Raw genomic sequence first — 14,848 nt, 5'->3', positions numbered from 1 at the left:
TACAATTTTAAATATTTATTTCATTTAAAATCTGTCATGCCATAACGTGTTCAATGGATGGTAATAATGCTAAACATCTCAATTCATTACAAGACTAAGCACTGGAACTCAAAAACGGCCCATCTTATTGTTTGCTAACATAATTTACAATCATAATATGACAAGAAAGTTAAATAATTCTATCATAAAAAATAACAAACAGAAAAGCTAACACCGAGCTCCATCTTTTCAGTCATCACTTCGCAGTTCATTGTAAAAATTCATTTGCGGCGGCATAAACCCGGGCATGTATACGCTTGGAAGCAGAGGTAATAATCCGCCGGGAGGACCTCCATTGCTCGGATGATCCCTCAAAATATTCTCGGGCAGATTATGCGGCGGAAATTGTGGCTGGCCATGGTGATAGTAGGACTGATGCGATTGCTGTCCCTGTTGCTGGAACGGGAATGGCGGGAACTGTCCATGCTGCGGGAAATGTTGCTGGTACTGTTGGTGATGATGCATTTGCTGCTGTTGTGATGCTTCGTTATTCAATTCGTGGACTTTTAAATGCATATCCAAAGCCTCTTGCTTGGAGAAACCCAGTTCGCATTGAGTGCAATTGAATTTCTCTTCGGTGTGAATACGTTCGTGGCGTACAACTTTGTCCTTCCTGTTGAAGCGTTTGTTGCAAAATCGACATGAATACGGTTTCAGGCCCGTATGAATCACTGAATGGCGTTGGAGCTCGCGTTTTCTCATGAAGCGCTTTGAGCAGACAGTGCAAACATGTCCTTTGAAATTGTTATGTGTGCTGTTGTGATGTATGAGAGCCGAGAAGAGGGTGAACTTTTGCGGACAATAATCACAGGAATATACATTATTATAATCATCACCAGAGTTAATGTTCAGTACCACGTCCCCGGTAACGTGTTCCTGAGGTCGACCTTCCTGTCCCGGTGCAGGTAAAGTTGCAATTGGCTTCTTTGGCGTGTTTTGTAAGGAGTCCACTGAGTTATTATGCGCACTGTTTTCTCCCTGGTTCATATCCGTATAAGGATCTAAGGATATTACCATGTTTTCCATATCTTGCCCAGTTCCGTTGATTTGTCTGACGGGATTGGCAGTCTCGCCGTTGGGCATAGCCGGGACAGGAGTGTTCTGCTTCTCCTTCCGTATGTGGGCCCTCTCATGATGCATCAGCTTATCCTTTCGAGTGAACGATGAGGGACATTTAGGACACTGGAACGGCTTGCTATCGACATGCACTCTTTGATGACGAACTAGATCCGCAGTAGTTGTGAAAGATCGTGGACATTTTTGGCATACGTGAGGCTTAAGGCCTGTATGAATTCGGAGATGTTTTGTAAGATTCGTGTTTCTTGAGAAATTCTTGTTGCACACAGGACATGTGAAGGGTCGAACTCCTGTGTGCACGATCGTATGCTTCTTGAGATCTGACCTCCTTCCAAACCCTTTATGGCACTGAATACATACATAAGGTCTGTCGTTATCATGCACATCCTTAATATGAGCAATTAAAACTTGACGACTGGAACATTTGTACACGCAATAAGTACAGCTATATGGGTTCGCTTGATCGTGACCGCCTTCATGCACAGAGCAATCAAATTGCGCTGTAAATGCCATATCACAATACTGACAAAGGTAAACATTCCTATCAACCCCGTCGGCCGCTATATCATTGAACGTCGGCCCGCTCTTCTCATCGGGCTCATTGATTATCTCAACTCCTTCGCTTTGAAGAATCTTCTCAACACCTTTCTTTGGATCCTGTTCAGGAAACTCATTTTCCGAATCAATTGAGAAACTGTCGTCGGAACTTTCATAGTCCTGATTTGGATCGACAACAGTAACCAGACTATTATCATTAGGTACCGTTCGTGTGTAGTCTTCAATCGCTTCGTCCTCTATTTCCTGTTTGATTCCATCGTCGTTCACTGGTGATTGTATACTACCTAAGATCCCTAGTGATGCTACGTAATTTTGTAGACGAGCTTCACATTTTCGAACGTTTGATTTGAATTCCGAAAAGGTTTCTGTGTAGTAGAGGCAAGTGTGGCAAATGCTAGTGGGCAGTCCATCGGATTTGGCAACCTGTAAGAGATGAAAAAATATAGTTTTAGTTACTTCATTTAGAATTATCACAGGGGTAAGATCGACAAAAGCGAGTGAGGAATACACAGAGGTAAGAAGTTGTTGATGAAAAATCAAAACCTTGAGTAGAGACTAAGGATCGAAAATAAGGTGAAATCATTACCAACCATTCAGTTGAAAGTAACCGAAAAGTGTAGATAGCGATTCCAATATAAATTAACGAAAAAAAAACACAAGAGGGATCATCCTCTTCTCCTTCAACCTTTGCCCCATTCAGAAGCGTGATCGCCTCGTCGTGATCGATTGCCCCATTTTGCTCGGTCAAAGGTCAGATCTGGATGGAGTCACGAGGCTCTCAAATCACCAACCAGCGTATCAAGCCATCGTTATTTCAGCCATCATTCTGGTCGTTCCTCATCGGCTGTGAATTCTTATCAACGTGAATTACATGACCACACCATTTAAAACCCCTCTCTCGATCAGTGCAACCCCATATCGATCGCGAGCATCCTCATTTCGAATGTGATCACAGCATATTACGCTACTGGTCCAACTTAACATCTTGGTCTCCACTACCGCAAGTCGTCGTTCATTGTCTATTTTCAGCCAACACTCAGAACTATAGTCGGAAACAGGGATAGATTACTATAATCTGAAAGGCCATGCAGCACCCAGGCGTCTCCCACATTTTTATCTCAGTTAGATCGCTTACGGCCTTCGGCTATCGTACAAGGACAGACGTTTTGGAATGTGCATACGCTCTTCGACAAAAATATCGAACGGCTCCAGAGTGCTTACTTTCTCCAATTTGAACGGAAACATTCTGGGGTTAAATGAAGTTAAATGGTGAGAGTTAGGGGATCACTCATCTCCCGTGCGACTCTGTGCTATTGTCCTCCGATAAATCTGGCGGAAGGAAATATGAGCCCGATGTCGGGCTAATGTGTACGATAAACGCAAAGCTTGCCTTTATTATCTAGAAGCTGGTTTTTGACAGGATACTGATTGCAAGATTGCGGTACAGAAAGGGGAACATTGCCTCCACCTACGGAAACTTCGAATACAAAAAAAACGAGGCTTTCTATGAATTATTTGATGTAGCCCAACAGAGGCCTCCCAAAGGTGGAGGATCATCACCTAATGCCTTGCCTTTGCTTGCATGTTGCGACTGCTGCTTCCCGCAGGTTTGGGGGAGTTTCGACTCACCGAGCTTAACACAGACCACTCACACCAACCAGTTGTCATTCGACAGTTTATCGGACGGCAGATGTCCTGAATAGTCTGTCTGAGAATATTGATGAGCAGCCGCAGGTCATCGGCAACGGCTTGAAGGTCATGCGACAGACTGAACGGCAGAACCGCGAAGTGAATCGATAAACGTAAGAGATGGAAGTCCTAATGACCGCTGCGAGTGATAACGACCATGACACGGCCGAGATCTGATACTATGGGAGATGTCGGAAAATTCTGCGTAATATGCACGGCAACATAAAAATTAATTATAGCCCTAATCAGGGAAGCAGAAGCCGTATGTCGCATCATGAAAGAGCATGCATGCGGGGCAAATTTTTCTACGATCCAATTAGGACGTTAATCGTCGACTCCTCCTTTGGGATAACGGATAGCCGAAGGCATAAAATCCAGTGATATTCCACTTGCTTTGGTGAAAATGGCTAGTCATCGTAAAATGCAGCCATCCATGCACTTAAACGGAGTAAAGCTAATGGCGGTTGCTCACTGACCACCTCTCTCAGAAGCTTCGATTGCACGTTACCCGTGTCGCAATTGTTCCCTTCTGGTTCCCTTAGGATAACCAAGCTCTCTTGTGGGTCCAACTTCCTCCTGTTCCCGCATTCCCTGATGACTTCTAGGTATCACATGGGGCATGATATATCTTTCTTCAATCATGTGCCGTGCTATCATTGATTTCAGCGTTGTGCTCATCTTATCTTCTCCCCTCCCCTCCTCACTTTATATATCCCTTGGTGGATTCCAGTCTGCTTTTAAGGTGGTAAATCCTACTCGATGGCACCATGTCGATGTTTAGCTCTTTCATGGTTTTTATGTTTCGACGAAGCCGCGCCCTATTCTTCTCTTCCCTTCCAAGTTATTAGCGAGGGATGTCTCTGTGTTTATTTCTTGACAAAGGGGAAAATGTCATCCACACACCTTGACCAGATCTTTGCGAGCAGGCCTTTGGAATGCCGATCGTTCTCAATCTTGTCCAGGAATATGTCACTCAAAAAGGATGAAATGGAGTTCCCCATTGCTAACCCTCTGGTTCCTTTGTAGAAGTTCTCCCTGAGTGTCAAGTAGCTCTCCGACAAGCATACCGCCGCAAGTTTCATAAGCATCCCTGTTTCTCTTTTCCAAGCCAAGGATTTTTACTCAGTAGCCACTTCTCCAGATACAGAAGCGCTTCCTTCACTGGGATGCTTGGAAATGACACTAGTCATTCATCCGGTGTCGTAAATTCCACATCTTTTAGTTTCCTGATGAGGTCCTCGCTATTCGTGATGGCTTTTGCAGCGGGTAGTCTCCCCTGTTCCTTAAACCTATTCCACAGCCACTTGGCAATATTTTGTGGGGGCGAGTTTATGGCTGTTATAATTTCTCGGATTTCGTTGCCAGCTTGGTGGATCTTTGGTAGACCCTATATTCTTGGCAGTACGGGGTTAAAATGGCGGATTTCTCAATAATGTGGCGGCATCCGCCAAAGGGTATTTCCTCAATTCAAAGCATCGTCCCAGTAGTTCGTCGTAGTTCTTCTTCTCCACTTTAAAGATCGCATTTCCTTTGTCCTTTGAAATTGAATTTGTTGCAACGAGTTCATATTAAATTTTGCAAGATGAAGTGATGATTTTCCCAGCTGATTTCAACCCAAAATATATCCAAGGAGCCATTTCTGGAGGCAAACGAGCTTTTACGAGCACGAGACGCAATCCAAACAGGCGAGGGGATGAGCCTCCCGCCATTCAAAACCAAATAATTTCCAATCGAAAAAAAGTAGCTCACGGTTTTCATTGATTACAAAGGTGTTGTGTATCTTAAATTTTTGCTACGCCAAGCAGTGTGCAAGGAGCATTATTTGGGCGTTATGAAACGTTTACGAGAACGTGAAGATCACGATAACGCACTGTCGCACAATGTCATTATTAACCGCGAATTTTTCGGTTTCGGTTTGCAGAATTGCGGTGCAGTCTCACCGCTAGATCCAACGAATTTTTCCTCGCCGGACCGGGGCCTCTGACTGCGCGCCGCTCTAGTACTCCACTGCAGGCAAATCTTATGCGGCGGCAGATTCTGTTGTAGGGGCCTCCACAGCACTCCACCCCCAGCTGAAACCAGGGGGCTTTCGCGAAAGTCCCCTGAGAGTATTTGTCTCCAGAAGAAAGGTTTTAGACAAGCTATCGAGACCTTGGGCGCGCCTCCGACGTTAAAGGTAAAGTAATCCGGACCTTGCTCCAGGACTTTGTGAAGTCTATCGTATGGTGGCCATTGGGAGGAGTCGGTCCTTATTAGGACGTCTGACCGGGCGTTGGGCGCATCAGCGTCGTTTTTCGCTTGGTTGATGGGTGGCGGTGGTTTGTTCCGGCGTCTCTGAGCAGACGCAATAGGCCGGTTGGATTTATGCTCGAGTGCTCGTCGAGAACTGGGTCGCTGAGGAGTCTCAGGTTCTCCCCGTAAACAAGATTAGCGGGGCTTGCAACAAATTCGTCGCGGCTGACAGTCCGTAGGCCAAATAGAACGAGAGGCAGAACTTGCGACCAGGAAGGATCGTCTTGTGTCATTATAGCGTCTTTTAGCATCCTGTGCCATCTTTCGAGTATCCCGTTGGTCTGAGGGTGGTAGGCAGTTTTCCAGTGATGTTTGAAGCCAAGAAGTTTGCCTAACTCCGAGAAAAGAGAGGATTCAAACTGCATTCCCTGGTCAGTGATGATGATCGCCAGCATACCAAAGCATGGAATCCACTCTCGGCACATGATAGTGCCGTAATGTCTTTTAGAGAAGTCGCGCGAGTCTCGCAATGAGTCAATGATGTCGAGGTAGATGTTGTGGAAGCGCTTGGTGCACCTGGAGAGCAAGCTACTACTTTTCTCACATGCTTTGAAGTTTTACACTTCGGACTTGCGATTCACTGTCTGGCCCAAGAATTGATGTTCTTGTTCATATTTCGCAGTGATTAACCGGTTCGTTGTCCGCATGCCTGAGTGCACCATATCGTGAACTGATTTAACTCATTCCCTCATTTCCTCCGGCCTTCCCTCCCTTTCCTGTGGTCTCACAGTATATTGTAGAGGCCGAGCCGAAAATGGGGAACTCCTTGAAAGTTTATTTGGAAATACTCCTCAGGCTCCAAAGAACTACGTCGTTCTTCTGTGCCTCCGCGATTGCTGGGAAATCGATTGTGGCGGAGATATTCAAACCCTCAATGCGCGAGAATGCGTCAGCAACTACGTTGCCTTTTCCAGGCACGTGTTGGATGTCGGAGGTGAACTGGCTTATGAAGCTCAGGTTCCTGGGTTGACGAGGAGACGCTTTCTCGGGCTTCTGCTTTAAGGCAAATGTAAGGTCCGTGAACACTGTGAACGGCCGGCCTTCTATATAGCGAAAGTATTTTATTGCGAGATACGGGGCTAATAACTCACGATCGTAGGTACTTTAGTTCCATTGAGCAGGGTTCAACTCTTTTGAGAAAAAGCTCAAGCTTTGGTGAATAGCAACACCCATGGCGATATCTGACGCATCGACGAAAACGGCAAGGGGTGCCTCTTGTTGAGGAAATGCCAAAAGCGTGACGCCCACCAGCTGTTGATTGAGTGAAATGCTTGGATAGTCGCTGTAGCCCACTCAATCAGTCGGGTGTCTTTGGTTTTCGCCCCGGATAGAAAATTATTAAGGATCGATTGATGATGGGCAGCCTTGAGCAAGAAACGACGGTAGAAGTTTAGCATGCTCAAAAACCTTCTCAGATCCTTAACAGTTTTGAGAAGCAGGAAGCTAGCAATTGCTTACAGCTTGTCCGGGTCCATTTGGATGGCATCAGGGGAAATATTGTAGCCGAGAAATTTCACCTTCAGTTAGCGGAATTCGCGCTTTTCAACGTTGAGAACAAGACCGGCCTCAGAGAGACGTTGAACAATGCACACGAGGTGTGCTCTATGCTCAGACTCTGAAGAAGAGGCGAACAGAAAATCATCCATATAAACGAAACAAAAGTTTAGGTTTCGTAGAATAGAGTGGACGAATCTCTGGAATGTTTGCACCGCATTGTACAGTCCAAAAGTCATCCTGGTGAACTCCAAGAGTCCGAAAGGTCTGCATATTGCAGTTTTCGAATCTTCCCCTGTTACACTGGCTTTCAAATACCACGACTTGTGACAATCAGCAATGTTTTGTCTGTGCGCTAGCTTAATGAAAAGGTCACGAAATTGGCACCACTTCACGTAATCGCCATCAAACTTAGACAATTTTACTCTCGGTGATTTCATTATTGGGCTTGCTTTGTTAGCTGTTGTATTTGTTTCATCCAAGATGGTGTTGCTCTTTGATGGTTGAAGACCTAAGCTGTTCTGTTAGGGTTATAGTGAGGTCTTGGGTCTGCTCGACGATAACGAAGTAATTATCGGTATCATAGGTACTCAATGTGTCCGAGTCATTTGTTGCCGACCAGATGTCGTTCTGTAATTCCTCTAGTTGTGTCGAATATCTTTCGACTGCCTTGATTTTATGTTGTAGATATGTCTCCGAACAAGATGCTGTATCTGTTGTTACCAAGAACCTTTTGAACGCCCTGATTAACGACTCCTGTTTGTTGATAGATGCCGCCCAGCTAGTCCTTATGTTGGAGGGTTGATTTGTCGATGGGTTAGGCTGTGATGCAATAGGTTGCGCTCGATCCTCAGATTTCCCCATGCCAGCGTTTCGGGTATCTGAGGATTGCAGAGTCTCAATTTGGGCTTACAAGTCGCCCCTTAATTGGAGATAAGCCTTCTGGATCTCCTGGTAATAATTCATATAGAAATATGGATGATCTGTTTTTCGGTCATAGTTGATCCTGATGATATTGTCAGTTGTCTCGAAGTCGCCCTACAACTTCTGGATGAGATTTAGGTGGAAAAATTTTCGGAATAGGAGAGTAAAACTGAAGGGTATAGATCGGAATTTTTTAATAATGGCAGGCATAGTTATCTGTATGGTTATTGGATCTGGATGAAAAGGCTGAAACAGTCTCTCGACGATTACCAACCTTGTCGTGGGGAGGGAGCTTAGTAAGGAAGATGTTCAAAGGAACCATAGGTGAAACCTGAAGCTAAGCGTAAATGGAAATTCTAAGCCAAGATGTAACTACCGTGCTGTGGGTTGAATGGCCGCCGAAATTAACTTACTTCCTTGGTAAAACAAAGAGCATGGCAGCCAATGAATTAGTAACGATTCAACCCTCAGCTCATCAACGAACGCCAATAGGCCAAGAACTTTCATTCCTCTCGGCGTTCCTGAATCGGATTTTAAAAAACGTCAGAGACAAACGGGCTACTGACTTTACTATCGGTTTGGAATCGTCGTTTTACAAGGGTCGGCCTAACGCCATTGAAGGAAACGTGCAGTCTATGGTATCTTGGTCTAGGTGAAGTACTATATTTCACAAATAGATTTGCAGCAATCAGTTGTCCAATCAATAGTTGTTAGACATTCATAGGTATATATGGGAGGTTTTAAAGGAGAACCATTGGCTATTGTTGGGGAAATCAGGGGTTTAAACGACTGATATTATGCCCTGTGTATGCCAACACTAGACCTCGCTTTTACGACCTCCAAACTATCTTGGCTTACCACCTATGTGATGGCGGCTTCACAACGGCCAAATTAACTATAAAAAGTCAACGGGAAGATAAAGAGATTCGTTCTTGCTGTGCTTATTTTCCCGATAATGGAAACGAAATTCTCAGTGTAAAATTCGTTAGAGCTATCCGACTTTCCAAGAATAAAGGCAGGGAGCAATAGCAGGAGAGCAGGAGCCCACCTTATCTATCGGGAGAGCTAACATCAGCAAGACTGGATTGCGCCCATTGGAATATCTGATAGAAACCGAACTGCATATGCCCAACTTGGGTAATGAACCCATGTTCTACAATGTGGTGGTGGTCAGGCGAGAGGTCATCGACATTATGTTGGCATGTACTGCGTTTGTCGGAGAGTGGAGAGCATCGAACGATATCACACTCTCAGATCACAAGCGCATTGATTTGGTAATGGGAACGGAATGTCTTTAGGAGCTGCAGGGTTTTGGTTGTATGCCTTGGCTATATCCAAGGCAGAAAAAATGCGTCTACCAGCGAGAGAATGCGCAAAGTCATGGATGAGCGGTATGGGATGTCAGTCCGGAATAGCTTGAGTGTTTAAGCTTCTATAGTCGTCACATGATCTCCCTTCGCCATTTGGTTTAGGGACCGTGTGAAGTGGCGAAGACCAACAGCTGTCTGAGGGTATCCACATACCCTGTTTGAGGAGCTCTTCAAACTCTTTCCGCGCAACTCCGAGCTTCTGTGGTGGTAGTGGACGGACCTTAGAGAAAATAAGAGAACCGGTGGTGTTGATGTGGTGCTCTACATCATACTTTAATTACACAAACTCTAAAGGCTGGCTTGCGTGTGTATCTGTGGGGCAATGAGCACATGCCCAATGGCATCCTTGGAGATCCTTCTGGGATTAACCCCTCTCCATCTGCACATACAGATGCAGGCAAGGAAGACAATATTCAGGATGGCCGGTAGTATCAATGAGGCGGGGAGCTGCCTAAATCGGAGGAAGATTGACATTCTTTCTAGGCGGTATCCCGAATTACTGACAACAAGGGATAACATGACAACGAGGTTTCACTTTGATAAGAAGTTTGAAACACGTTGGAGTAACAAGGGAAACTGGGGGGGGACATACTGCTTAAGCCAGCAACTGACAACTTGGTACACTGACGGATCCCTCACAGCAGAGGGAGCTGGTGCCGATGTCATACTTTGAGCCAATGGGCAGGTACACTAGCATATTCCAGGCGAAAAAATAGCCAAATAGCAGATGTGCCTCCTTTAATCTCCAAAGGAAGTACAGGGGGAGAACATTGCTATTCTCACCGATAGCCAAGCAGCGATCAAGGCACTTAGGTCCAACCAGATGAACTCTACACTGATATGGGAATGTCTTGAAAGACTAAATACACTCGGCTCGTCCAACAAAGTCTGGATACTCTGGGTTCCAAGCCATGCTGGATTCTAAGGCAATGAGGCACCGGACAAACTACCCAAGAAGGGAGCAGGGACGCCTTTACACGGGCCAGAACACTTCTGTGGAATCGGGAACGATTTCATGGCAGCAACTTTCTCTTAACAGAAAAATAATGGCTAATTTTGTTTTATTTTACGAGAATCCATCATCAAAACCCGTGGCTGCCGGAACGGTGACGAAGTACTACTTACTTAGCTTTGTACTGATGAAGGGGGTAAGTTGCTCCCGAAATATATATCTACATTGAAAAATAGAAATGGTAGTTTGGAGGAAACTATTGATCTATCAATTCACCCTTAAATGCACTTATTATGAAATTCCTTCGAATTTCTTACGCTAAAACAATGAAGTACACTATGTCGAAGTTTACCCCCAATCGATTGATAAGCGATGTCAGTCAAGTTAGTGACGCCAAATAATAAAATTTTCCTCATATATCTAGGAAATCCTGATAATCAAAGTACATATTGGATACCATAAATCTTTAGCCGTGGAGTTCCCCGAATTATTACTCCCACGCTCTCCTTCTACGGTATTTGCACTGAATAATCCGGTTCAAATACCCACTAAGCACTCTTGCACTACTGCCAACTATTCCGTTAAAAATCATTCCCAGAAAATACAGTCCCAACCAAAAACCATATGTCATCGCCAAAAATTGCACCGTGTTGGGAAATTATGACATCTGTCACGGACGACTGTACACAAATGCGTGAAATTAACTAACTCACCTTTACTTGAAACAAATCATAAATTCGTTCCGGGAGCGGCCGTTTATCGGGATTTGGATCTAAATTGTGAAATATATCCACGATAAAATCGTCCACTTGCAGGCACAGCCGACATACGTTTGGAAAATTGTCATCTGTCAAACCGAGTTCCACCATTTTTGTTTCACGTTTTTCACCAACCAATACACAATCACACGCGATGTGCGCAGAAATCGTCAAGTTTTATTTTTCAAATTTCTCGCGTTTACTCCTCGCCACAGTCGAGTCCTTGTGCAAAAATGCCAGAATACGGGACGCGTAACACGGGCGGATTAAAGTGCAGCAAATCGAATCACATACAACCGAGAAATTTTCAAAAGAATCGCGGACACATCGAAACGGGAACCGGTCCACCGACGACAGCCATTTCTCAACTGGGGCTTCTCTTCGGACTTGGCGTTGTCATGGTCGCCGCTTCGCTTGGCAGCGGCGGCTTGCTATGTCTTTGGCAGCCCGACACCGAGTCGCGAGCCCGCGTGAGTCGTGGTCGTGCGTGAGGCGGAAGCAGGGACGGACGACATTGACTGGCCGCAAGGCACTCCCGATCGATGCGAACGGAGAAAATTGCCGAGGACATGTGAGTTTTGTTGTTTTTTTTTTCGGTTCTGTGTGGACTTTCGCAAACGCGCGAAGTGCTCGATGGGCTGTGGTGTCCGTTTTTGCTGTCGGCGCCCGTGAGTGGAAAATGGAGCAATGACGACTTTTCTCTCTCCCTTCGCAGGTGTGTCATTCGAAACGACGAGTGTTTCTGGTCTCCTTGGCGGATTGGCACGTAATCGAATTACAATGTGGTGGCGAGGCGGCGGTTGTTATGACGAGATAACGACAGAAAGCGCCGCAAGGAAATTCGCTGACGAAAGATAAAATGCAACGAAACATTCAAAAAGTGGAGGAGATAAAAATGCTTTCAGCGCCAGAAGAGTGGAGTTTTCGCTTCATAATGATTTCATCCTTGGCCAGTAAATAAATGGCCACAAGCATGTTCGTCGCCCGTTTTGCCATGGGCGCATCTACCGCTCGCAATTGGTACATGCATTTAAGAAGGCGGACCTGCCACCTTTCAGAGAAGCGTAAATTTGGCGCCAAAACCGAGTCAACTGTTCATTTGATTTGTGACCCTGGATCAATAGAAAAAGTTTGTTCTTTGTACAAAAGATAAAAACGTCGAACAGCAATAAACGTTTAGTTTTGAAAGAAATATCGAAAGGCTTTGATTCGATTGTGTTTTTTTTTGTGTTTCAGTTCTGGGAATCTGTTTGGAAGCTGGAAATTAAGGATAATGATATGCTCAAGTTAGTTCTCTTTGTGTTGCATCGAAAGTATGTTTTCTTATAAGCGTAGAAGTATTAGAATAGCGCCCTTTTTAAGCTTATCATTACGCAAGTATTATTTGTTAAGTTTGTTCTCCATTCGCAAGATTGCTGAGCCAAGCCCATGCGACTCAATCGCCGACAATGACCTGTATCTCCTCGACTTCAATAAACTAGATAAGCTGCCTTAAAAGGAAGTCTAAAGCGCAGCAAATCTAGATCCGCATTAATAAGGAATTCCAGACATCCCGGTTTTGCGCCGAGGTCCACTAATTCGATATCCCTAAAAGCTGTCTGGCGTCCTGACCTACGCCATCGCTCCATCTTAGGCAGGGTCTGCCTCGTCTTCTTTTTCTACCATAGATATTGCCCTTATAGACTCCGGGTGGGATCATCCTCATCCATACGGATTAAGTGACCCGCCCACCGTAACCTATTGAGCCGAATTTTATCCACAACCGGACGGTCATGGTATCGCTCATATATTTCGTCATTGTGTAGGCTACGGAATCGTCCGTCTTCATATAGGGAGCCAAAAATTCTTCGGAGGATTCTTCTCTCGAACGCGGCCAAGAGTTCTCACTTTTTCTTGCTAAGAACCCAGCCCTCCAGGAAATACATGAGGACTGGCAAGATCATTGTCTTGTACAGTAAGAGCTTTGACCCCATGGTGAGACAGTTTTTGTAAGCTGAAATAGGCTCTGTTGGCAGCCAACAACTATAGTCATAGCTGTTACCAGTTGTGGTTTCCGACCCTAGGTAGGTATCAGTGGCCGCTCCGTGACCGTGACTGCTATTTTGGGAGCAGGGAGGCAGAGTCTAGCCGGCTCGGATCTTCAGAGCCAGCCCGTAGCATTCACGAAGGAAACCAGCTTCTCCACCTTGCAGCCCTCTCTATGAGGTCCCCAAAGAATGGTTTACCTAGTGTCCGTAGCCTGACTCTAGCTAGAGGTTAGCAAACGCAGAGAAAGTACATCAGGGTTCCCCTTCCTTCTCCGCAGCTTCGGCGGCATGGTCCCCGTTGGGCCAATGCATCGTGCAGACCGCCGTAATCTTGAATGCATTTGTACGCGACTGGCACAGAAGCTCTTGTAATCGGGTTATATTATAAGCGGGCCAATTCCCCTCGTCATCTAGGACCCGCGGCTTCAAGGTAGTGCGAGTAGACTCCGCCCCTGACAGCCGCCAGCGAAACTGATTTCCGACCGGAGCTTATTGTTTTCGTTTGACCAGTGCAATTCGATGTTGTTGATTCTTTGGTTTTTGGCGCTGACGTTGCTACTATGTACTTCGTCTTGCCTTCATTAATGTGCATCCTAAGATCTGGATGAAGGCACCTTGTACGGCTCGACTTATTCTTCCCGTTATGTCGATATCGTCAGCATAGGCCAGTAGTTGCGTGGACTTAAAGAGGATGTTGGCTACCAAGAACCATGCGCGGATTTCATCGTCGTAGCTATTATCGGTTGTGATTTTCTACCCTAGATAGGAGAAATCATCAAGGGTCTCAAAATTGTAGTCTCCTATCTTTATTCTTCTTGATGTTGTTGGTTGGTTGGTTTTTGGTGCTGACGTTGCCACCATATACTTTGCCTTGCCTTGATTGATGTGCAGTCCAAGATCTCGCCCGCCTGCTCGATCTGGATGAAGGGAGTTTCTACGTCTCGGGTAGTTCTTCCCATGATATCAATATCGTCAGCATAGGCCAGTAGTTGAGTCGACTTAAAGAGGATCGTACCTCTCGCATTTACCTCAACGTCACGGATCACTTTTTCTAGGGCCAAGTTAAAAGGATGCATGATAGGGCATCCCCTTGTCTTAGCTCGTCGCTGATGTCGAATGGTTTCGAGAGTGATCCTACTGCTTTTAGCTGGCCTCGAACTTTGGTCAGGATCAGCCTAGCCAGTCTTATCAATTTTGTTCATATTCCAACAGTTTCTCCAGAAAATATGATCTGTCGCTGATTCGCCTGGAGTGCCAATGATGTTCTGGGAATGTGGGGCTATCCGGTCTAGCAAGATATCGGAGAATGTCTTATAGATTGTGCTCAGCAACGTGATACCTCTATAATTGCTACACTGCGTGATATCCCCCTTTTTATATATGAGACAGATAATGCCCCGTTGCCAGTCGTCAGGCATTGATTCGCTCTCCACACTTTGAGCATCAGTTGGTGAACCACTTGGTGTAACTGGTCGCCTCCATATTTAACCAAATCGTTTGTAATTCCATCGGCTCCTGGCGACTTATGATTTTTTAGCCGGTGAATTGCACGGACTGTTTCTCCTAAACTTGGTAGTGGCAGTATTTGTCCGTGGTTTTCAATTGTGTAGTGACCGCGGCTGCGCGATGGGAACGGAATCTCATTCGGCTCTTTCTTAATTAATTTGC

At 45.5% G+C, this 14,848-nt stretch overlaps 1 protein-coding gene across 1 annotated transcript; it reads right to left on the bottom strand.

The window, feature by feature from the left end:
* LOC119651078 (zinc finger protein 436-like) lies at positions 1-11,301 on the bottom strand. Its single transcript, XM_038054419.1, has 2 exons — positions 11,109-11,301; positions 1-2,097 (listed from the first exon to the last, which is right to left on the bottom strand). The coding sequence occupies exons 1-2, from the start codon at positions 11,262-11,264 to the stop codon at positions 229-231; spliced, it is 2,025 nt and encodes a 674-aa protein (XP_037910347.1). The 5' UTR covers positions 11,265-11,301; the 3' UTR covers positions 1-228.
* Between the last annotated feature and the right edge of the window lie 3,547 nt (positions 11,302-14,848).

The sequence above is a fragment of the Hermetia illucens genome, chromosome 3 (genome assembly GCF_905115235.1).
Source record: "Hermetia illucens chromosome 3, iHerIll2.2.curated.20191125, whole genome shotgun sequence".
Classification (NCBI taxonomy): domain Eukaryota; kingdom Metazoa; phylum Arthropoda; class Insecta; order Diptera; family Stratiomyidae; genus Hermetia; species Hermetia illucens.
The sequence above is the reverse complement of the archived record's forward strand: the minus strand, read 5'-3'. Positions and strand labels throughout refer to the sequence as shown.

Coding starts and splice junctions, on each gene's coding strand:
- LOC119651078 (XM_038054419.1), bottom strand. CDS start 11,264: ATGGTGGAACTCGGTTTGACAGATGACAATTTTCCAAACGTATGTCGG. Junction 2,098..11,108: donor ATGATTTGTTTCAAGTAAAG/GTGAGTTAGTTA, acceptor CATCTCTTACAG/GTTGCCAAATCCGATGGACT.